This window comes from Pelodiscus sinensis, chromosome 1 (genome assembly GCF_052426305.1).
Source record: "Pelodiscus sinensis isolate ZL-2025 chromosome 1, ASM5242630v1, whole genome shotgun sequence".
Taxonomy (NCBI): Eukaryota; Metazoa; Chordata; order Testudines; family Trionychidae; genus Pelodiscus; species Pelodiscus sinensis.
The window spans coordinates 4272867-4296689 of NC_143052.1; the positions used below are offsets into that span (position 1 = coordinate 4272867).

A 23823-nucleotide genomic window follows, 5' to 3' on the forward strand; every position below is an offset into this window, starting at 1 on the left:
AAGACTGAGGGGGGACATGGGAGCAGCTTTGAAATATCTAAACGGGGGTCACAAGGAGGATGGAGAAAATTGTTCTCCTTGGCCTCTGAGGACGGGACAAGAAGCAAGGGGCTTAAACTGCAGCCAGGGGGGTTTAGGTTGGACATTAGGAAAAACTTCCTGCCTGTCAGAGTGATTAAACACTGGAGTAAATTGCCCAGGGGGATTGTGGAATCTCCATCACTGGAAATATTTAAGAGCGGGTTAGACAGACACCTGTCAGGGAGGATCTAGCGGTGCTTGGTGCTGCCCTGAGGGCAGGGGACTGGACTCGAGGTCCCTTCCAGTTCGAAGATTCTACTGCCCATTAGCAGCTAGATGGCACTTTCCACCCCGGAGCTCAAAGCGTTTGAATCTGAGAGGAATAAGTTGTATTGCCTGAGGTTCTGCAGCGCGGGAACAGCAGAGGCGGGGATCGAACCCTGACTCCTAGTGTACGACTTTAGACACTGGACTATTCGGGCTTTGTGGGAGGAACTCCCAGAAGGAGGGGAAAAAACGGGAAATCTTTACAATCTCCCCTACTCACCTCACTCCCTTTGTTGTGACCCTCTGAGAACTTACCCGAAGTGACTGACCTGGAGGGTTATTTTGACACGGGACACAACAACTCAGCCGTGTCAGTGAGCCTCAGAGCTGAGGTTAGCTGACATGGGGCTGTGCTCTAGGGCTAAAAACAGCAGTGGAGACGTTCCATTTTTACCCCCACTGTGCGAGCTTGAGTCGTTTGACTGAGGCTTGCTGACATAAAGATTGGGCGCTTGCGTTTTTTGGTTTGGTTTGTTGCTGTGTCGACACACCTGTAGTAACTTGTTTAAGTTGCAACGTCATTTATGAACCTGCCATAAGAGGCTTGTTTTGTGTCCAACGGGCTGTGTAAATTAACAAATCCAACCCTCTGGGTGTGATCTTTCGTTGGTTAAATAATACAAATAACTGGTTCTTAGCCATGAGCACTTCAACTTTTTGTTCACCATCAGCCTAACAAACCCTGTGAGCAACTTAGCGTTCCAGCAACATCCTTTATGTTCTCAGAGCAGCATTTACGCCGGGGGTGGGCAATCATTTTTGCCTGGGAGCCAATATCAAACATTTTTGAAGTGGCCCTGGGCCACTCTGGAAGGGGCGGGGCCTAAACGGGAAGGGGTGGGGCTTTCCCCTCCCCTCCCCCCTTCCCACTTGGCACTCATGCCCTGGAAGAGGTTTGGCACACTCTCCCACCCCCAGGCCAATCAGGGAAGCCTCCTCCCGCCATGTGAGGAACACGTGGCACTTTGAAGTGTCATGGGCTCCTCGCAGGGCCGGGGCAGGGCAAAGGGAGCTTCACGCAACTCCCCCGCCCCCAGGTCATGATTGGCCTGGGGGCAGGGGAGCAGCAGGGCCTCTAAAGGCTGGATCCAGCCCGCGGAGGCCCTTTTGCCCACCCCTGATTTACGCTGATCAAGTCCTTGACTTTTAATAATGGTGGTTGTAATATGAACGGGAAAAGAATTTGCAGTAATTTGAGTTTTTAAGATTTTTTTTTTTTCATTCAAAATTCTTTGAACCAATTAAGGGTTTCTTAGTATTCATTGCTGTAAACTACCCTGAGTAATTTCCATAGTTTTTTATTAGATTATGCCTGAGTGATTTGCGTATTGGATATTTGACTTGTGCTGGTTGGTTGCAGTGGGCGCACAGGTCATGTATTTTTGGCAGTTTCCCAGGGGGAAAAACTCATTTAGGACAGGGTGCCGGTAAATCCTGCCTTCAACCCAGTTTAAATCAGGAAGCTGGGAAAAATAATTGCATTTATATTATTTTGAAAACTGTAATATGAGTTATTCCTAAAATACTGAACTGAAATATATAGACCTTCTGATGTTTAATATAATTACATACTAGTATTATACCCACTGCAGTTTTACTTTTTAGTTTTACAGCCTTAAATATATATCTATCATTTGAATATGAAATTAAAATTAAGTGTAATGGTTTTTAAAATAGAAAATGCCATAAAATTGGGACTAACTAATTTTTCCCAAGGTGGTAAATACAATGCTATCCCTGATTTGCCTGCTTCTGTCTTGAGTGAAAATAACACACCCTTTGAAGGTATTTCAGTCAGCACTGTGGCTTCTCTGCTTATTAAACTATTCAGATTTGTCCATCTGCTCCTTCCTTCAGAAGTCACTCTGTTTTGCTTTTAAACTACCACTTATTCCAGAAATGCAGTGTGTGTGGAGCTGAAAATACCAAAGGAGTGTCTTATGAGAAGTTTGTTTTCCACAAACCTCAAGAGACTTCAATGCCTGGCCTTGATTTGCTCACCTGTAGGGAGTATCTCAAGGTCTTTAAAACCACAGAATTAATGGAGATTGCCTATCTCCTAGAACTGAAAGGGACCTTGAAAGGTCATCGAGTCCAGTCCCCTGCACCAAATCCCTGACAAATTTTTGCCCCAGATCCCTAAATGGCCTCCGCAAGGATTGAACTCATAACCCTGGGTTTAGCAGGCCAATGCTCAAACCACTGAGCTATCCCTCTTCCCCTAATTACAGAAGCCACTGGGCTGGTAAATCTGCATTACATGTTTTGAGTTAAACTCAAATCTTCCAGGAGATATCTTTTATTTATTTTTATACATATAATGCAAATATTACGTGTACTTGATCATTACTCGTTAGAAAACTGTAGATTTCAGGATAGGAACTCCACCTTGGAGGGGGAGGTCTGTTTTGCTGCTGCTTTAATAGCTTTCTGTCTGTTTGAAAAGTTCATAAAAGTAGTGTGCAGTAGAGACTGGTAGCAGAGACCTGGTGTTTCCAGGGTATTCGACGTTCCGAAGGTAGAGTTCTATGGATTGGTTTGTGATTAGCGCTGGTTAACGGATGCTTTTTTAAAGTGGGCTGAAATGCAACATGGGTTATAGCAGTGTAGTTTTACTTACTTTCAAGGCAAACTCCAGTGTAAACTTTGCCTCTCCTTCCACTCCATCATCCTTCCAGTCAACTAAAAAGATAGTGATGTACTGGGCTTGACAAACGGCGGCGAAAGCCGCTCGCCAGCCCCGTACTGCGCATGCGCAAGAGCCGCATTACACATGCACGTGCCGCCGGTAAACAGGGCACGCGGCTGAAATTACTCGCCCATGGCAAGTAGGATTCTATAGTTTGTCGAGCCTTGGTGATATATTAAATTTAGTGCTGATCGAGGCTTTGTCCATTGGAAATGATTCTGAGACAGGTTTTGAAAATTCCAGTAGAAAGTTTTTTGAAGGCTGGGGCGCAATGTTCCTTGAAAGTTTTTCCATCCTTGGGCAGAATAAAGTTTGTTCTATGCAGCGAGGAATGTGCAGATGTGCACCACCAATAGAAACACATGTTGTCTGCTATGAGCAGATGTGGGCGCTCTGCTAATCAGCTGGGTGGCCGCCCAGGTGCTCAGCTTACAGGGAACACTGGTGGGGAGGAGAGTCAGGAAATTCCCCCTTAGGTTTTTGCAATTCAAACCTATGAAATATACTAGAAACAGAATGTCGTCAAACTGGCTGCTTTCTTTTCAGCATCTAAACAGAAGGAAATGCAGACTGTGAACAAGCAGGGATGTAAATATTGAAAATGTTTCTATTTTAATATGCCGGTGGAGTACAAAGTCCTCCTCCTTAAAGATTTTGAGAGGGAAGCTTTTGTGTTCTCAGTCACTCAATCTGAACTCAGTACAGATCGGAGCCACTGCATGGGAGGTTTTGTCTAGTAGAAAATAGTGCTCCGCTCCCATTCCTTACCCAGCCGATCAGTGGGTGGCTCAGAGATGTGACTATAGAAATAGATGTGTGGGGGTTATTTGTGGTGTTTTAGAAATGAAATTGTGGTGTTTTAGAAATGAAATTCACACGTATTGGTGATGTAGTGCTGACATCAGTTTCCACACTTATCTTTGGGCGGACTCATTTACAAGTGAGTTAGGCTTCTTAAAGGGTCCGAGAGAGCTCGAATGTTTGACTGGGTTTTTTTGGACCGCAGAGGCAGATACGGTTCTCTGGTACCTTTGAGGAGCCGCGAGAATTCTTACCTTATGATAGTTCTTGTCCTCTTATCTAAGGCAGGCTTTTCGGCTGTGACTCCCCTCTGAATTAATTCTGAATCACACAGCTCTTATGTATACGGCCACCTACTCCCCCTAGAGCTGTGGATTGTACCAGTCTAGGGAGCAAGGCCTTGGTTAGGTGCTTACATCACACCGTCATGTCTAAGTGCTTCCCAAGCATTTAAAAATAGATACAACATTACCTCCCTCTCTCCCTCCGTGGCCTGTAGGAGAAATAACCTGCTCAGGAGAGTCCAGTTTCAGCTTAATGACTCCGTCACTGACATGCCGCTGTCTTTCCCCAAACTAGCAGTACCCTACAGGAAACTTCCAATCCCTATGGCCTCAGAGTGAATGGTTAGTGTTGGTGTTGTACTTCAAAGTCCTGCACGGGATCTTTTCAGGGGGAAAGGCAAAACATCACATATAGCAATCAGCTCTTATCATATGGGTATGATATATTTCTGTGTCTCTCTCACACACACATATGTGCGCGCGCACACGCCATCTTGTTGTTACCAATAGTTGCTCCGCCTAACTTCACCGGCCAGGTGAGTTAGGTGGGGGAGGGGTAGAGCCAGGCTTCTGCCCATCCAGATCACTGCTCCCATGTTGACAAGATGAAAACCGGGGTCCCCCTGCAAGATGCCTTAGATTTATAGCCCCCTCTCATGCAGCTCTCTACCAGTTAATCACATGCATGTGCATCATCTGAGAGTCATCACATGCATGTGCACTTAGTCGTCTGTGGCACCTGCCTCTGGGTGGTGTCTCAATGCTGCCAGGTGCGCACTTGCTGCTGACTCCCAGTCTGTATGTCCAGTCTTCTTTCAATGAACCCACTTCACAGGTCTCATTGTTCTTGGATCTGGCTTGCATCCCCTCTCCAACCATTATAGTGCCGGGAGGTGCTTGCCTTTCACACCTCATTCACTGAATAGGGCAATCAATTAGCAAAAGAACTATTCTATGAAGTACAAGGTGTACAAAGGCTTAATACAAAGTTTCTTAAGATTTCATACAAAGTTTCCATGCTTAAGCAAAAAGTTTCTCTATCAAAGGATCAGAGGGGTAGCCGTGTTAGTCTATCAAAGGACTTAATAATGCAAAGCCAAAGGCTTATTACAAAGCTAAAAGGACTTGTTACAAAGTAAAAAATTTCAGTGAGAAAATGATGAATACAGAGATCAATGAGATGTATCTTCATTGGACCCCAAACGGCCACTGCATTTTGGCCGTGTCTGCCCTCTTGCCTGGCACTACTTTGGCTACCACATGCTGGGGAGTGTTGTCAACTCATATTTTTGTTCAGCCTGACTAACTTAAATAGTCCAGTGATAGAAATGTAGCCGGGTTAGTCTGGTGTAGCTGAAGCAAAATACAGGACTATGTAGCACTTTAAAGACTAACAAGATGGTTTATTAGGTGATGAGCTTTCGTGGGCCAGACCCACTTCCTCAGATCAAATAGTGGAAGAAACTAGTCACAACCATATATACCAAAGGATACAATTAAAAAAAATGAACACATATGAAAAGGACAAATCACATTTCAGAACAGGAGGGGGATGCGGGGGGGGGGGGGAGGTAAGTGTCTGTGAATTGATGATATTAGAGGTGGGGAGAGTGAGGAAGTGGGTCTGGCCCACGAAAGCTCATCATCTAATAAACCATCTTGTTAGTCTTTAAAGTGCTACATTGTCCTGCATTTTGCTTAAACAGTCCAGTTCCTGATAGAGAATCCTCTCTATCTCCAGTTATTTTTTTTTAATCGATTGCAATTGTTAGAGGGATTTTGTGCTCTTTTGTTTATGCGCATCTTCTGCAGAGTGGAAGGAGCCTAGCACTAGCTGACTCCTCCCTTTGCAAACTTCCCTGGGGGTTGGGGGGAGATTAGGGGGTTGGAGGGTGATTAACCCCTCAGCTTGGGGAGAGATACAAGAGGAACAGGCAGGGGGAGAGTTTGTGGAGGGAAGGGCCGAGAAGCCCAAGACTTCAGAGAGGTGAGATCGCTCATCCTCTGCCTACAGGGCATACTGAAGCTTGGGAGAAGTACACTGGGGAACTTACCTCTGAGCAGGAGGACTGCTGGCAAAGAGAAATCCAGAGCGGGGGATTGTGCCCTGTGACCAAGGGCCTTCTCTCTTGCGCTGACTAGTTTACTCTTGGTTTAATGCAGGGGCCTCCAACATTTTTCCGCATGAGATCACTTCTTGAATTTAAGTGCAGCCCAAGATCTACCCTGGCTCCGCCTCCTCTGTGCCCCTTCTCCGAGGCTCCGCCCCTGCTCACTCCCTCCCCCCCCGTTCTCCTTCCCTTTCCCCAGGCTGGGGCAGAGGGCTGGGGTGCAGGCTCTGGTCTTGGATTAAGGGATTTGGCGTGTGAGAGGGGCTCTGAGCTGAGCATGGGGCAGGCAGTTGGGATGCTGGAGGAGTTCTAGATACAGGCTCTAGGAGGGTGCTCGGGACAGGTTTGGGGTTCATGACGGGTAGGTTTCAGGATGTGGGCTCCGACTGGGCACTGCTTACATCAGGTGGCTCCTGGGTGGCGGAGCTAAGGCAGGCTCACCCCTGCCCTGGCCCTGCACCACTTCCAAAAGCAGCCAGCAAAGTCCACCCCAAGTCCTGTTGTGCCCCCAGCCCTGCTCTGTGGAGATAGGATACAGGTTGGGAGAGGGGGCACCTTGACATCAGAACCCTCTTCTCCCTCCCCTGCCCTGCCCTGCACAGCAAGCAGGAGGCTCCCCAGGGGAGGGGCAGGAGAGGGGCAGCAGTAGGGGGAGGAGCAGCTGAAGCGCTGGCACTTGAGAGCCTCTTGGCCAAACCAGTCAGGATCCCGTCAGAGGCTCCAAGATCGACCAGTAGATCCCAGTCGACTGGCTGGAGACCCCTGGTTTAATGGGATGCACAAAGTAAGCAAATGGAGACAGACACTTTTGCTGATGGCAGCGATCGGCAATATTTGTGGCCATTGTAGACTGAAAATTGTGACCTCCCCCCCCCAGTTGGTGTCCCTTTAAGGCATTTCCATAATTACATTTCAGTTTGGTTTTTAAGTTTCTTTTATGGGCCAGGAAACCTGATGAGATCTGTCTCCATGGGGGAGCGGACTGGGAAGAATTTATGTAATTTCTAGATATACTGGAGTTAATTCAGACGTGTTAATGCCTCGTGCGTCCCCATGTCTGGGCCCTTTCTTACTAAATTGGAAGCCTTTCTAAACACAGACATGTAGTCTTGTTAGACTAAACTAAACCTGTCAATCATGCAGTAGGTTCTCCAGCCTTTTTACTGTGTGGTCCTGCGGTAAGACCCTCTGTTGACCCTCTCCCAACTTTCCAGTCTCTCCCATTACTCAGTGCTCTGTATTGAATCCTACAGATGACCAAAAACTTTGCAGGCCATTGGTGAGCCATGGACTGCTGTTGGCATCTCTTGTTTAGATTACCTTGGGAGTCTGGCGTGATTTGTTTACAGCTACTTACCCTTGGCTTTCCAAACTGGGCTGGAAGCAGCTGCTAGGGTAGAGTTGTGTCTACAGACACTAGTCAAGTATTGTTAAACTAGAACCATTTTGGAGCCTGTTTTTTGCTAGTTCAGACAGGCATGGGCAAGGCCTTTCGTATAATGATAGCTGGGGTTTGGAGAGAAAATGTGTGCAGTAGATTTTTGTCACCGATGGATATAGCAGCTGGAAAAGACGTAACACAAGATCAAGAACTTTCAAACGGCACAGACATCTGGTTTAAGGGAGACAACACCTGAGAGGTCCATAAATCTCATCCAGAATCGCTAGGAATTGCTTCGGGCCTCTTCAGTTCGCTTTGAAAAGGAACAGGGCCCTGTCCAAGCTATCGCTTTCGTCAGCTGCAGGGGAACTGAGCATGAAAGCCACTAGAGCAGTGTTTCTTAATCTTTTTAAGACTGAGGAACACCAAGCAATTTTTTTTATGGGGAACAGCAAGGATTTTTTTGTTGAGCGGAAAAAAAAAGTTTGTGGGGGGAGGGGGATTATTCGGGCGGGGGAAAAGGTTGCCTGCCCCTTTTAAGGGTGGCCATTTTGAATTCTATTGTTCTCCATGGCACACATCCGACTGCCTCGCGGCACACCGGTGTGCCATGGAACACAGCTTAAGAACCACTGCTTTAGAGCAGTGTCAGCTTGGTGTTGGAGACAAAGATCTTTTGGGCAAATGGCCTGAAAGAGCCGACTGGATGATGCATGGAAGGGGAGTAGAGACCTGTGTTTGGAATGAAATGAAAGTCCTGCGGAGTAACTGCACTAGAGAGAACTTGTCTTAAAGCTACGAAACCCAGAGAAGTCAAAGCAAAGGATGAAACTGTCCTTAACGCGCGTTGTGTCTAGATATTGTAGATATTCAGGTGGGGTCAGGATTTACTGCCGCGGTGTCCTCACAGGCCTCTGGCTCCATTGATGATGATAACCAAAAGGCTGCTTGCGTGTTGGCCCAAAGACCACAAACCAGATGAGGATGGAAGGTGCCAGGCCAGATTTATTGTTAAGCAAAGTACAGTCGCAGTTGTCAGTAGACTCTCCTGAACCACCACGCACATGTACTTGCCACAACGGAATGACTCAATCAGTGGGAAATTTCCACTGCCCCCTACATCATACAAAGACTGCCCCCCCCCAAGACATCACTTTATAAACAGGTACAACAAATCACACCTCACTGCTCACGTTTCCACCCTCTGACACTACTTAGATACCATCCATCACCCTGTACCTTATGGTTTGTTTTGATCATCTCTCTCCATCATGCTGTCACTTTAGACCCTTTCCTTACCCTGGGTCTGTGTCTGTGAGGAGTAGGTACCAAGGGTTTTTTTTTAATGAGCTGGTGGTACTATGTGATTTCAACTTATGACCAGTACCAGTGACTGTTCTGAACCTGGGCCTATTAGCAATTAGTGTTTTGCTCTCTCAGCCCTGTTTGTGCCAAGTTCTGTGAGCAGGGGCCTGCCTCTTGCTCACACCTTAGCTTTGCTTTAAGCTAGCCATGTTTTGTCTGTTGGTAGCCAGGCTTCAGACCAGGCCAGTGCTGCATTGGCTTATGTTTTAGGCCTTCATCTTACTACAACTGTCAGGGTGGTTAAGTACTGGAATAAATTGCCTAGGGAGGTTGTGGAATCTCCATCGCTGGAGCTATGGTTAGACACATACGTGTCTGGGATGATCTAGTTGTTCGTAATAGTGTAGCTTTGCACCTGGCTCGGCTGTAGTAGAGTCCCAGCTTACCTGGATATCACGATTATTCTGTAAGGCTGCCCTAGCTGCCTCGTTATTTCCTAGTCAGATGGGTTTTGTCGTTGGTGTGCGAGCTGGATTCCGGTCTCGTTTGCAGATCTAAAGTTTAACTGCAAATGATTGTCCCGAAAATATTTTCACATCCTTTCTGTTCTCTCCCTTCCTGCCTCATCCCCACGAAATGGCTTCAGTTAGCTATCCGCCGCTCAGGGGCAGTTCTTAGTCATTTGTTAAATTGCAGGGACCAGCTCGGAGCCTGAAGCTGTACTCTGGATAGTCCCAGGTAACTAGAGCTTCAGGCTGTATGGCAGCGATGGGCAACCTAGGCTCGAGAGTAGGCCGCATGAGTGGTCTTCCTTCAGCTCCGTGGGCTTGACAGTCGTAAGCAAGAGTCTCCTGGGTTAGGGGAATTTGCAGGTTGTGCCGATTGCGGCGTTTTGATGGGATGCGTGGCTCCCACTGGCAGCTGACGTGGGCAGCGGTAAAGAAAACGTTGTGTGCAGCCACACGTAGAACCCCGATGGGCCACAGGTTGCCCAGCCCGCTGCATGGTGATGTGGGTGAAAGGCTAGTGTTGCCTTCTGCAGCTGAAATCAGAATGATTCCCCACTGCAAGAAATGGCAGTGACCGCAGCTTGAGAACAGCTGTAAGCATTTGCATGTTTAAACCAAGGTCTGTTGGCAAAGCGGACTCCAGTTCTTCCCCAGAGTCGCCTGGTAACGGGAGACATGAACGTGTTCCCGCGGCAGCTGCATGCTCTGCTCTTACCTTCAGGGGAAGGCGATTGTCGTTGTCCTCAGGCCTGGCGTCTCTGGAAACCAGCCTCTGCTAGGGGACTGATGCGGAGGGAGTCCCGGCTGAGGTCTCCCTGCGAAGAAGGGGGTTGTAATGGCAGGAATTCTGGGGTCTTCCTTTTGCAAACTTGCGGTTGTTGAGCCCGGCGATAAATGCTTAGCTGCTCCAAGATCTAGTCCGCGTCGTTCTCTGCCTCTTGGCAATGTTCCATTCTGCCTTTAGGTCCATGCGTGGGAGATCTCAGACCAGTTGCTACAGATCCGGCAGGATGTGGAATCATGCTACTTTGCAGCCCAGACCATGAAAATGAAGATCCAGACCTCGTTCTATGAACTCCCCACAGACTCGCATGCTTCATTGCGGGACTCGTTACTGTCCCACATCCAGAACTTGAAAGACCTGTCACCCGTCATTGTAACTCAGGTAAGCCTTGTGTTCCTCCCCAGAGCGGGAGAATTTTTCAGCCCAGTCCCGTGCCACTTTCCTGTGATAACGGGTGAATAATTCGGTATCTTAATCAGATATTGTGTTGTGGACGTGGTGTTGTAACACCCATCACTGCTCTTCCAGCTCCATTCTGTGCCTTATTTCCGGAAAAGGACACAAAACAGTGACGTTAATCGTCGCCACCTAAAGGTTTTCTCTCCTGGCTTTCAGAAATCCAACATCATGCTCCCTGGCTGTGCTTGGTTTAGCGTGGTGCAAGACAAGGACAATCAAAGCCCTTTACCCCCAGACAGAGCAGTTTCTCCATACGTGGGCTCAGCTGAGTTGTCTTGTTTCTTGTCCAACGATCAAAGCAGCAGGGATTCGGAGCGTTAATTATTTTACCCCTCTCTGTGTTGCTTTGGGAGGGTGATGGGCGCAGCTTTGCCAGGATCTGTTCCCTGCTCAGCTACGCAAACAACACTGAATTACACATCCAAACGCCCTTGGCAACTAGAAGGCCTCAAGTGGGAGGTGCTACCATTTCCCCAGGGCTGGGTTCACCTTAGATACTGAAAACCTAATTCTTCCTCCTTGCTGTTAACTCAGCTCTCCTGCGTGTTACTGCAGAGCACTTGCTGAAGTCGAAATCCACCCCGCTAGCTGTTGGCTCTCGATCAGCCTGAAGGGTCTAATCCTGCGCTGGTTGAAGTCAGGGGGGATGTTCATATGACTTCTGCGTGGGCCAGGTGGGGCCAGAGTGAAAGCTGTTGCTAGCGGAGGGACTGTACGTGTCCGTTGCAAATGAAATGCAAATAACCTGGCAGGGACTGCTTAAGTGTCTAGGCACTGGAGTGAGAGAGACCTGGGGGAAGGTTTGCCACCGTGGAGAAGGTGGTTGGCCATCCAGGACGGATATAATTTACAAGTGGGTGGGAGGTGCAGGTCTCATACCGACAGGTGAGTCGCACACCTGTGACCCCTCCGCTTGCCAGAGGTGAGACAGTTACCTGTCGGTAGGCTGTGCCTGGCACTGAGTTCCAAGGAGATACATGCTCTGCAATACGTCTGACCAATAACAGCCTGGCAGGTTTTAGACAGGAGAGGTCCCACGCTACTCTCTGTAAATTGGATAGCCATGGGTGAGAAGTTGTGCTTTCCTACAGCCCCTGCCCTGGGCTGGTGCATGGGGTGGTGAGCGTTGTCATGACTTCCACAGCAGAACAATAATACTTTGGTTCCTGGTCTGAGAGAGTCCTCGTGGGATTGTGGGGAGAGCTGTAGGGCCTGGCTTCACTTCTCAGAGGGCCTGACTTCTCCCCTCATTGTCGACCGGATCTGGATGCTTTTCTTCCTGCCTAGCAGTACTAATGGGGCACATCATGTGTGTAGCACTGGTCTTAGTCTTGTTCTTTTTTTTCCTCCCCTGCGTTGTAGCTCGCATTAGCAATAGCAGATCTCGCCCTGCAAATGGCTTCTTGGAAAGGCAGTGTACACACACTGGTGGAAAAGTAAGTATTGGTTTTATATCCTTAAGTTTTATCAAAATATTAACCAACAGATCCCTCGGCTCCTGCAAGACGTAGCCAATGAGAATGCGAAAGCGAAGGTAATGATCTGAAAGCCCGGCTGCACTTGTGTGCACGGATACAGAAGAGTGCGGCAGGAATCTGTGTCTAAAGCCTTTGGGGCGCCGGTCGAAGCCTTTCTCCCCTCTGTTTCTGTATTGCTTTACAAGCCCTTTCTCATGCACGTGGCTGTCGGCCTTTGGTTTCGGGTTGGGCTGCAGTTTCCCGCCAGTTAATGCTGCATCTTAGCTGGTCGCGGCAGTAGCTGGTTAGCACTGCCAGATGTTCCCTTCGCCTTCTGCAAGGGCCGAGTACTGTCCCTGTAACTAGTGCTCAAAGCAGGATCCACACAGGGCACCGCCCCTCGCATGCGCGTCACGCTGTCGGGAAGGTTGCTATGAGAACTAAGCCCTGAATCTGGGGCTCTGATGCTCGTTTGTTTTATAGCCGAACATTTGCCACGTGGTTTCAGACACCTGCCCTGAATCTGTCTGGGAGATTCCTCTCCGCTTCTCCGGCTGGGGTGTTAAAGGTGCTTAGACGCGCCTCCCGTTCGATACTGTGCGTGCTGGCAACCCCCTTTCTTCTCCTGCCGTTTCACTCCTCTGCCCCTCCCTCTGCTGCAGGTACAGCAATGACGTGACATCACTGCCCTTTCTGCTGGAGATCCTCACGGTGCTGCCAGAGGAGGTTCATAGCCGATCGCTGCGCATTGGCGCCAACCGCCGTACCGAAATCATCGAAGACCTGGCTTACTACTCCAGTACAGTGATCTCCCTTCTCGTAAGTCGATCCCCTGGAGCGCAGGCCAGTGATAAACCAGCCTGCTCGGGCGGCTTAGGGCACCGTCCACGAGGCTGTTTCAGGTCCAGCCCAGGCTGGGAGCGGTCAGAGAGCCATCAGGCCTCCTAGCAGCTGCTGGTGTGAAACTGTTTGTTTGCTTTCTCGATCCAGTCCGTAGCAGGTGAGAGTCCGACACAGCCACAGCTGGGCCCCACCCGTAAGCAGGCCAAAAAATGAGGTTGGTCATGGAGACTTAGCTACCCCCCGAGCTAGTTCCTCAGGTCAGGATTGGAGACATGCTAGTGAGGTGCAGGGTGTGTTGGAAACTTGCTGGTCTGCTCTTCGTTGTGCGCTCAAAGGCCTTCAGTCCAGCAGCTCTCGCTGGCACTGAATGCCTTTACGTGAACGGGGGGATGATTGTTACTTTTCCATGGCATGTCCGCCACCTGATTGGCTGTGTTGAGGCCCATTGTTGTTTTTCCACTGTCAGCCGTGCGTGGCTGAGAGCAGGGACCGCTGCTGTTGAAACGGCAGTGAAAGCTTTGTATTGCAGAGTCTGCAATACCGTGCATTGGTGGGCCCCACTTGCAGATTAAGAAGGAGGAGTTTGATTTCAGACCATTCACTTTTTTGTATAAAAGGAGACTGCAGCAGCGAGAACCTTCAATGTTAATTGTAGGATAAAAGGTCTTGATTTATCCCAATAAGCACCTTGGGATTGACGGCTGCCTAAGACAAGGTACAAGGAGTCATTCTTCTGCTCTACTCGGTGCTGGTTAGGCCTCCATTGGAGTCTTGTGTCCAGTTCTGGGCACCGCATTTCAAGAAAGATGGGGAGAAATTGGAGAGGGTACAGAGAAGAGCAACAAAAATGATTCAAGATCTAGAAAACATGAGCTAGGAGGGAAGACTGAAAGAATTGGGCTTGTTTAGTTTGGAAAAGAGAAGACTGAGAGGGGACATGATAGTGGTTTTCAGGTATCTAAAAGGGTGTTACAAGGAGGAGGGAGAGAAGTGGTTCTCTTGGGCCTCTGAGGATAGAACAAGAAGCAAGGGGCTTAAACTGCAGCAAGGGGGGTTTAGGTTGGAGATTAGGAAAAAGTTCCTAACTGTTAGTGTGGTTAAACACTGGAATAAATTACTTAGGGGAATTGTAGAATCTCCATCACTGGAGATATTTAAGAGCAGGTTGGATACACATCTATCAGCGATGATCTAGACGGTGCTGGGTCCTGCCATGAGGACAGGGGACTGGACTTGATGGCTCTCAAGGTCCCTTCCAGTTCTAGGGTTCTGTGATTCTAAAGCAGGGGCGGGCGATAATTTTTGATGGGAGGGGCCACTCCAAGAGGGCCACGTTCTTCCCTGATATGAATGGAGATGCGGGGTCTGGAATAGAGGTTGGGTGCAGAAGGGAACCTGGGGTAAGGACTGGGGTACAGGAGCGAGACTGGAGTCTGGGAGGGAGTTGGGATGAGGCAGGGTTGTGACCGAGGGCAGGGGACTGGAGTGCAGGGGTATGGGATGTGCCCTAAGGTAGGAGGGGATTGAGATCTGGGGCAGGAGATTGGGGTGCCAGATCTGGGAGGGGGTATGAGTGTAAGAGGGGGACAGAGGGTTTGGGTATGTTGTGTGGTGGGGGGAGACAGAGAGTTGGGGCAGGAAAGGGCTGGAATGCCAGAAGCAGGCGGTGGCCAAGAGACTTACTTGCCAGCTGCCAAACTTGCCTTCCTGCCTGCAGACTTAAATGCTATATCTCCTCTGCAGGCTTTTCCAGCAGACAGTACGCTAATGAAGTGCTCAGTAGCATTTGTTGCGCTGTCGTTTGCATATCTCTGCCGATGCGTTTTGTGCAAAAAACCCCTTTTGCGCAAGATCCTGTCTCCCTCCTTTCTTGAGGCATAAGGGATCTTGCACGAGGGGTTTTTTGCACAAAACGGACCCGTCTCCACGGCTTGTTTTTGTGCAAAAACCTCGTGCGCAAAAAGCACGGGCAGAGATATGCAACTGACGGCGCAACACATGCTAATGAGCGCTTCATGAGCACACTTTGCCTGCAAAAGCCTGCAGTGTAGACGTAGCCAAAACGTTTCCTAGCCAGCCTCCATGGGGGTGCTTCATGAATAACTGAGCCCAGGAGAGGGGGGCGGGATTCTTCTTAGCTGCCAGTTATTCCAACAAGCAGCTCCCATTGGCTGGTTTCTGCCAGAAACTGGCCAATGGGAATGTGCTGGGGGCGGGGTGGCTCCTAAAACTCTTCCCCCCTTCTCTCCAGTTTCAAAACAGGCAGGGAGCCCGCAGCCACATTTCTGCGGGCAAGCAGGGGAGCCTGCCTCTGCCTTCCCGCTGCCAGATCCGCCCGGATTTGGTTGCCCGGATCCTGCCCGCGGGCCATATTTTGCCAAGGCCTGTTCAGAAGGTTACCCTGAGTTCATGCTTGACTTGTCCCCCCCTTCGTGCCTCACCCTGAAAAGATGCGCAGAGGCTCCCAACACTCACGTAGTGTTCACCCAAGGGACCATATGGTGGCAACTGCAAAAATGTGCCTGGAGGAAACCGTCGGCATCCGGCAGTGAATTTCTAGCCACGTCCCTGTTGGTGGCCCTCTGAGGAGAGTTCAGGCTCTCCAGGGAGCTAACTGCTTGAGGACGCGGGTGCTCAGCGGGGCTTGTGACTTGGGTTTGAGGAGTGAAACGAGTCCACCCGTCTCCACGGCAGTGGAGAGAGATTGAAAGGAGCTGACTAGAAATAGCCAACCCTGCTCCATGGGGGACAGTGTTTTCCCAAGGACGTGTCACTCATTTCCTACTAAATCATTTGAACGGCTACCCAGGAAATCCAGCCCCGGTGCACATTAATGCGAGCGCCTTCCGACTTCTTCACATTGCTTATTGAAAGGGGAAATACAGCAGGCCCCCGGCTGTGCGCAGTACGGCTGTTAATATCCTAGAGCCCCAGGTGGCACTGCGTTCTGATGGATTATAATTATAATAGATGGCAACAGAAATTATTTCTTTGCTTTGCCGCCCACGTTGTCGCTGCTTCTCTCTTTTTGCTGCCTTTTGCGCCGGTGTCTGTGTTGCTGTCCCTGCCCCGGGCTTTTCCTCCAGCTGCTTTCCATTTGCTGCAACTCTGTTGGCCATAAGCATTCTCGTTTCCATAGCTGTTGGAGCTGGAACCGTTCTCTTGAGTTACTAAGCTCTCTTATTCTCCTCCCTTAAAAGCATCCCAAGCTTAATGCAGGTTCGTTCCCCAGGTCTTCAGTGCTCTGTCTAACGCTCTGTGGGTCACCACTTCCTTTGTCACCTGAGCAGTCTCACCCTACGTTTTCCTGTGCTCACTCGACTGCCTCCACACCTCACTGCAGATGCCAGAATCAGGAGTGGCGAAAGCACCCTAAAAGCGGGGCACGTGGCCCACCCACTCCCCGCCCACGGTCCCACCCCCCCACCTGTAAAAGTGATGGGGGCATGGCCTCCCGTCCCCTCTCTTCCCATCCCTGCTGGAATTCCCTTCTCAGCCCGACGCTGCACCCGTGGTCATTTGCAAACCGTTGTTATAGTCCCTTCTAGTTGTTGTTTAGCCCTGCCATATGTAGAATATGTAACCTTACTTTGTGAGTCAACTCTCTCGCCCATCTCAAATTCCCTTTGCTCTCTAGATTCCCTCCATCTTGTTTGTATCACTGCTGCAAAAAAAGCAAACATGATTCTGGGTGGCATTAACAGGAGTGTTGTGAACAAGACACGAGACGTCATTCTTCCGCTCTGCTCTGTGCCCATTAGACCTCAGTTGGAGTCTTGTGTCCGGTTCTGGGCAGCACGTTTCAAGACAAATGTGGAGAATTTGGAGAAGGTCCAGAGAAGAGCAACAAAAATGATTCAAGATCTAGAAAACAGGAGCTAGGAGGGAAGACTGAAAGAACTGGGCTTGTTTAGTTTAAAAAGAGAAGACTGAGAGGGGACATGAGAGCAGTTTTCAAGTATCTAAAAGAGAGGAGGGAGAAAACTTGTTCTCCTTGGCCTCTGAGGATAGGACAAGAAGCAAGGGGCTTAAACTGCAGCAAGGGAGGTTTAGGTCAGACGACAGGAAAAACGTCTTAACTGTCAGGGCGATTAAACACTGGAATAAGTTGCCTAGGGAGATTGTGGAATCTCCATCCCTGGAGACAGCTAAGAGCAGGTTAGACAGACGTCTATCAGGGATGGTCTTAGACGGTGCTTGGTCCTGCCGAGAGGGCAGGGGACTGGACTCAAGGACCTCTCAAGGTCCCTTCCAGTTCTAGTGTTCTGTGATTTTATGGTTCTGTCTTTCTGGTACCAGGTTGCTCAGAATTGGGCGTAGTGTTCTGTGCTCCAGCCATAGAGCTCCCTGCATAGTGATGGGACACCACTGCCCAAAAGCATCTCCGAATCCAATAGCACGTGTTGCCCTTTTCTTTGCTACCCTGTAACAAGCACCTCCAAGTCACTGCCCAGTGTCATCCTCTGTCTGGACTTGCCTTCGCTCTCCTGTGTTAAATCTCACTTTGTGTTCAGCTCCTGTTTCTTCAGTCTGTTCTTCTCTTTGTGTCCTTGTGGCTGCCTGTGACTCCTCCCCCAGCGTTTCGTTTCTTCTGTTTGCTTAACCTGCTAGTTGCTGCCTTTTACCGGCTTGTCAGAAAAGATGCTAAATAAACTCCTGGGGAAATTCTTCATCACTGCGTACGTGCAGGATTCATGTCCCCGCAGATTTCTTTGTTTCCCTGCAGAAAAATGAATTCTGATGGGGAAGCAAAGGGAAGCCGCAAGAGGGGTCACTCGCCCCTCTCCGGCAGCACGGGCAGGTTGTTTTGGGCTCCTGGAGTCACTGCTAGAGACGTAAATCATTGTGCGAGGGATGGCCGGGGCGGGGGGCTTGGCAGTCATGCATGTGAGAGAGACAGACTCTGTCCCTCTTTTTTGCTAGTGCAGCATGCTCAGGCGGGTGCTGAGGAGCTAGGCGGGGGAAAGCTCCTTTACATTGCCAGTGCAGTGTGAAGGACAGCATGGCTCTAGAAATGCGTACGGTGCTTTCGTGATTAGAACTGAATGATATTTTTGGACTGAAAAAATGTCCTGTCAAAACGTCCATGACCTGTTTGCTACGGACCTGTCTGGAGCGGAAGTCGTGAGTGCGATTCTCCAACCCTCACGTGCTCCTCCGTATCCTGGGATGTAGTGCTGATCACCTAATAAACCATCCTGCTAGTCTTTAAAGTGCTGCATAGGCCTGTCTTTTGGTCCCGTTAAGGATGTTAAGTATCAGGTAACTGACTAATCGAATAGTCGATCCATTTTTGCATCGACTATTCAATTAATCGATAGGGCTCCTCCACCTTTGAAGTGTAGCAACAGCCCTAGGGCTGTTGCTACATTTCAGAGGCAAAAGTGCCGAAGCCCAGGGTCAGCTAGGGACACCCCCAGGCTCCATGCGGAGCTGCCACTTTGAAATGCCATGAGGAGCCTGACGCTGGGCTCCCTGCGGCATTGAAAGCGGCAGCGCCACATGGAGCAGCTGCACCCAGGCTGCCGCTTTGAAGTACCCCTCATTTTCCCCCCTTGCTGCCTCTGATAGAGGCAGCAAGGCGGGGGGGAGCGACTAGTCCTTCACATCCCTAGGCCGCGTGTATTTTTGTTGTCTTATAACTCAAAAGGTCAACCCTGGCTACATTACTGCTAGGCCAGGGGGTTGGGGATTTCCTCCAGCTCTTCTCACTCCCATTCTCCATCCATTGTGTTGTAGCTGAAATAAATTACCAAAATAACTGAAACCAGCGTGATTCTATTGTTTAATTAACACACACACATATGCTGATTTTTGCAGCATTTTAAAATACTGCGCTGAGAGGGTTTGTTTTTGGCATGGAATCCCCTTCCCCCCCCCCCAGAGTATAAGTAATATCGGACCTAACCGCGTTCTGTGGTCTGACCCGGCACTGTACTCACCCCCCCTTTGTCAGCGTGCCGGCCCCCTCGTATCCCTGTGTTCGGCTTTACAAGCTGAATTCTTTTCTTTTCAATTGGAAGTGAGCGCTTACTGCTCAGGTTCAAAGTTCAAAGCACCTGCCTCCATACATGTGCACGGGGTCGGCAACATGGGGTCAGAACATTGATCCACCAAGTTGTCCCATGCCCAATGGTGGCCAATATCTAATGCTTCCGAGGCAGATCAGTAACGTCGCTGCTCTTCCTCTGTGCCCTTCCCCCACCCCCGAAACGCACCCCACACCAGACAGCGCACCTGCCTGGATACAGATGGCCACGGAGAGCCCATTTCTCATGGTACCAGTTGCCTTAATCCAGGTTCCGGACATCTCCTAACGTCTGGAGGGACCATCGTGGTCACATCACAGGCCCCTCGAGCTTGTACTAGAATTAGCTGCTGTAGGTTAAAGCCGAGGGGTCCGCAGAGACATTACCCCTAAAGCGGAGTGCTGCTGCTTTTGCTCGGGCTGCCTCGGACTGTCTCTGCGAAGAGAGGGGAGGCCGGCGGCTGTTGGTGAGTGGGTTAGATGAGCAAGCTTATCGCTCCGATTGCTTAGTGCCTCAGTAGAGATGATCTAGGAAGCCTGAGGGAGGCAGAAGCTGACGGTGGATCATAAAGGTGGAATCGGAGCATGTTCCACCAGGATGACCCTCCTGAAGCCTGGAAGAAACGCGGCTTATGGGGGCGCAGTGGCATTCCCAGGTGGTTCCCTTTCCGCGCATGGATCGTCTGCAGATGTCTGCTGCCGAGAGACTGCGGCTGCCGATTTCTTGGGCCAGCCCGTCGTGTGTGCGCTTTGCTAGCCAGGCTGCGCCCAGGTGTTTGCTTTGCGCTCGGCATCTGCGGATGGTTTTATGTTCAGACTTTCCTTTGCAAAGTCCAGAGTGGGCATTTGAATCAGCTGCCTGAAGAGCAACATGAAATCGATCTGCCTGCTTAGGGATGTGAATGGTTACCCTCAATGGGGGAGGTTACCCATTCTGGTTAACTGGTGGGACACGGAGCAGTCCCGTCCCCCCCCACCACCACCACCACATAGTGGGCACTCCAGCCCAGCCAAAGTATCTACTGTCGGAGGCGGGGGGCCAGCCAGGCTGGAGTGACCCCCCATCTGCCCACCCTTCTATCAGTTAAACATGTTTAACCGGTTAACCAATTAAATGGGCTTTTACATCCCTAGTGTCTGTCTGGGATTTAACCGCTAGTTACTTATATTTAGGGATCTACCAAATGTGCAGCTGTGAAAATCGTGTTGAGGTCCATGGAATCTGCTCTCCCCTAGGAAATCTGGTTCTGAAGGCAGAGCCAGAGAGCCGTAGCGGCTGCCCGGGTGCCCAGGTTTTAACTCGGTGCCACTGCAGCACCAAAGTAAGGATGACCGTACCATGCCACCCCTTCTCTGCAGCTGCTGGCGGCTGGTGCTGCCGTCAGAGCTGGGCACCCGGCCAGCAGCTGCAGCTCTCCAGTCCGCCTTCAGCGCTGGGCATCCTGGCTCCTGCTGCTGCTCTTCTGCCCGCAGCGTCAGGCACCGCAACCCCCAGCAGCAGCACAGCAGTAGGGAGCAACACTTTTGAGCCTGGGCCCCTAGCTTGAGAGCTGTGGAGAAGACACACGCTTTTCTTGGGTTCATCGCGGAATAGACAGTCAGTTTCCAGGCCACGTGACACATCTGCGAGGGTCACTATTTACGCCGTGACCCACCCGTGCAAATTGTGCGACTTCTCCACGCGCTAGTAGGCCCCTGCTTGTGTCGGCAACAGGGGCTTTACTGGAGTCCTGTAGAGGCTGTAATGATGGACAGGGCTGCTAGGCTCTCTAGTGGTCGGGAAGCATGACCTCCTTGAAACACTACGGTGTGCGGTGAAACACTAGGCTCCATTCTCCTTGGAGATGGGGTGGGCTGGGGTCCCAAAACCCGAGGGGACCTCATTTAGGTTGGCCCTAACCTTGTCAGTGGGATTGCTGCTGAAGAACGGAAGGCCTTCCCTTCTCCAGGGCTGAGGGCGCCCAGCCACGATCCAAAATAACTCCCCAATTTCTTGTGGCACGCCAGCGTCCCGACTGGCATCTGTCTGGCCCGAAAGCCACCTTCCCCCTTCCAGGCCCAGGCGAGCGTGTCTTGCAGCAGTGAGTGTAAGGAAACCATAACTTGGCAGATACGGAGCTTGTTCGGGCTGAGCGTCCCTCTTCGAGACGGGGCCCTGCAGGAAACCGATGTGCCGCGGACGAGTGAAAATATTCCGGGCTGCTTTCTCACCTTGCGCTGTCACTGCTGAGGAAGTCAATTGGTGTGCTTGGTGCACGGGGGCTTGTCTGTTTGGGCAGGGTGTGTGCCCAAGCCGTCTCCGATGCTCCTTCGCTCGTCTGCGTACGGCACGTGGCTCCTGTTTCTGCCCGCACCCTTTTCTCGAGAGTCTGATTGTAGGCAGGGGAGTGTCGCTGGCGGGAGGGGGATCGTCCTGCGGCAGTCGTGCAGTGGCTGCCATGTGCCTGGAAACGCGGCCCCTCTCTGCTCACGGCTGCCAGACCCGTGTGGTACATGGGAGGGCCTTCGTTCCGTGCTTGTGGAAACAGAATGGTGGCAGCGGGTCGCTAACCCATCCTTGTTCGCCCTAGATGACCTGTGTGGAGAAAGCGGGCAACGATGAGAAGATGCTCATGAAAATTTTCCGCTGCCTGGGGAGCTGGTTCAACCTGGGCGTGCTGGACAGTAACTTCATGGCCAACAGCAAGTTACTGTCGCTCCTCTTCGAGGTGCTGGTGAGTGTTCGCGTTGGGTTCCACGGGAGCGCCCGGCGCCAGGGAAGAACGGCGATTGCTTTTTCCCAGACGCAAAACGCAAGCCTTTGAAATTCAGCTGCCCCGTGCTGGTTCGTTTCCCCTCACCCCCCCGGCCCCGGTTGTAAATTTTGGCATGCTACGGTGACGCTCCTCGGGGGCCTTTGTGGAGAGGCGTTCCCTCCCCTTGCTGGGCCCTTCCTTCTGCCTTAAGCACGAGGCCCGTCCCATCTCCTCGTTCACTGGAAAGAACGCAACATGCTGCTGCTCCCCCTCCAAATCAAAGAACCCGAAGCCAGCCCTTGCCGACCTTCGGAGCCATCTGTGCTCCTAGCTCCACGCTGGCTCCTCCCCGCGGCCCGCTCCTTAGTGCTCCCTCCATTTCCAGCTGAAACGGCCCAGAACGGGCAGCACGGAGAAGCACATGGCAGCCAGAGCCCAGGAATCTCAATGAGCAAGAGCCCAGTTCTGGCCCAGTGGCTGGGAACCCCCCAGCTTCCCTTGCTCTTTGCTATCTAGCGGCGTTGGAAAATCGGGACAGGCCCAGCTGGCTAAAGCTTGGTAATAGCCAATGGTACAAGAATTCTTTACGTGTGTCCTCTGATTGCACGGGAGGTCCCGAATTCACCAGCGGCTGCCGTCGCTGGCCTGAGACATGCCTGGAACGTGGGCAGATGTTCTTGCACAGCATGCTGAATCCGGCCAGGCCTCGGGCCTGGACAGGGAAGTGGAGGAGGGGCGATGTTTGCGTTCTCTGAAGTTCCAGTCCTGTCCGGTTCCCTTTTGGGTCAGAGAGCGTAAAGGCAAATGGCGAAGGTTCTTTGGGAGCAGGCTGGGGGGAAGCGTGTGGAAGGTAGACGACGCCCTCGTTAGCCCCTGGCGAGTGCGAGAAATGAAGGTTACTCCCCTCGTGCCGTAATGGAGTTCTTCAAGGGGGTGTCCCGGTGGATAGTTCACATCCTGGCACCAAGACCAAATGTGGAGCATCCACGTGGGACCCCTCTCGAGGCAGAACTGGACAGCAAAGGGCCGTGGTTCCCGGAGTTGGGGAGGAAACCACCCTCCATTCCTCTAGCGCAGGGGTGGGGAACCCTTTTTGGGTTGGGGGCTACTGACCCACAGAAAAGTCAGTCGGGAGCCGCACACAAGTGAGAAGCCAAAAAACAACCCCCCCCCCCCAACCCCTCACTGCCGTGGCCCCTGACTGAGAAGAAAGACCCTCCCACGTTCCCCTCACACACCAGAGCCTAGTGGGACTGGGCTAGTAGACTGTGTGCGCGCCAGTCCCTCAGTAGGTGCATGCCCCCCAGTCCTAGGAGGGGAGCCCTGAGGCTTGGGGGCTGGATCCAGGCAAGCCAGGGGCCACATCCGGCCCCCAGGCCTGAGGTTCCCCACCCCTGCTCTGGAGTGACTGCGGAAGAGGGAGAACCCCGCACCTTTCGGGGCCACCGTCCTACGCTCCAACCGCTCGCTGGTCAGACAGCGACAAGACCCATGAATTTGTTCTCCTGCCGCATTTAAAAGGCCTCGGTCTGAGCGCTGTGAACATCTGAAATTCAAGCCGAGTGTGAAGACACCACCTCGGCCCTGGACTTGCTGTGCTCTGTGGCTGTGTTCCTGTCGAAAGCCCCGCTGCAACAAACCCTCCCTTGATTTAGTTTGGGGTTCAGCTGTTCTATCCCCAGACGGGCCAGGAGCGGCTCAGTAAATCCAGTACGCTGATCCAGGACACGGCCAGGAAAGGGTGATATTGGGGTTAGGGATGTTAAATGGCATTTAATCAGCTAATCGACTAGTCGGCGCAATTTCCATCGTCTAGTCGATGGGGGAACTGCAGAGCCGCAGCGTGGTTAGCGCCCAGTGCTGGGATCTATCCTCTCTGCGGCTCTGCTTTTTACAAGGCTGAAGCGCAGTGGGGATGGGGGAACCTCAGGCCCGGGGGCCGGATGTGGCCCCTGGCTTGCCTGGATCCGGCCCCCGAGGATCAGGGCTCCCCTCCTAGGACTGGGGGGCGTGCGCCTACTGAGGGACTGGAGCACACTGGTGGTTTCCAGCCTTGAAAGTAAATGTGAAAGTTGCCTGGTCGTGTAAC

General features: G+C 51.3%; 1 protein-coding gene across 1 annotated transcript in view; it reads left to right on the plus strand.

The window, feature by feature from the left end:
* The window catches only part of TNPO3 (transportin 3), a 75944-nt gene that overhangs the window by 18805 nt on the left and 33316 nt on the right, over window positions 1–23823 (plus strand). Inside the window, exons 2-5 of the mRNA XM_075924792.2 lie at window positions 10393–10593; window positions 12034–12107; window positions 12791–12947; window positions 21570–21713. Coding sequence (XP_075780907.2) covers window positions 10393–10593; window positions 12034–12107; window positions 12791–12947; window positions 21570–21713 — 576 coding nt within the window. The remainder of the gene's footprint in view (window positions 1–10392; window positions 10594–12033; window positions 12108–12790; window positions 12948–21569; window positions 21714–23823) is intronic.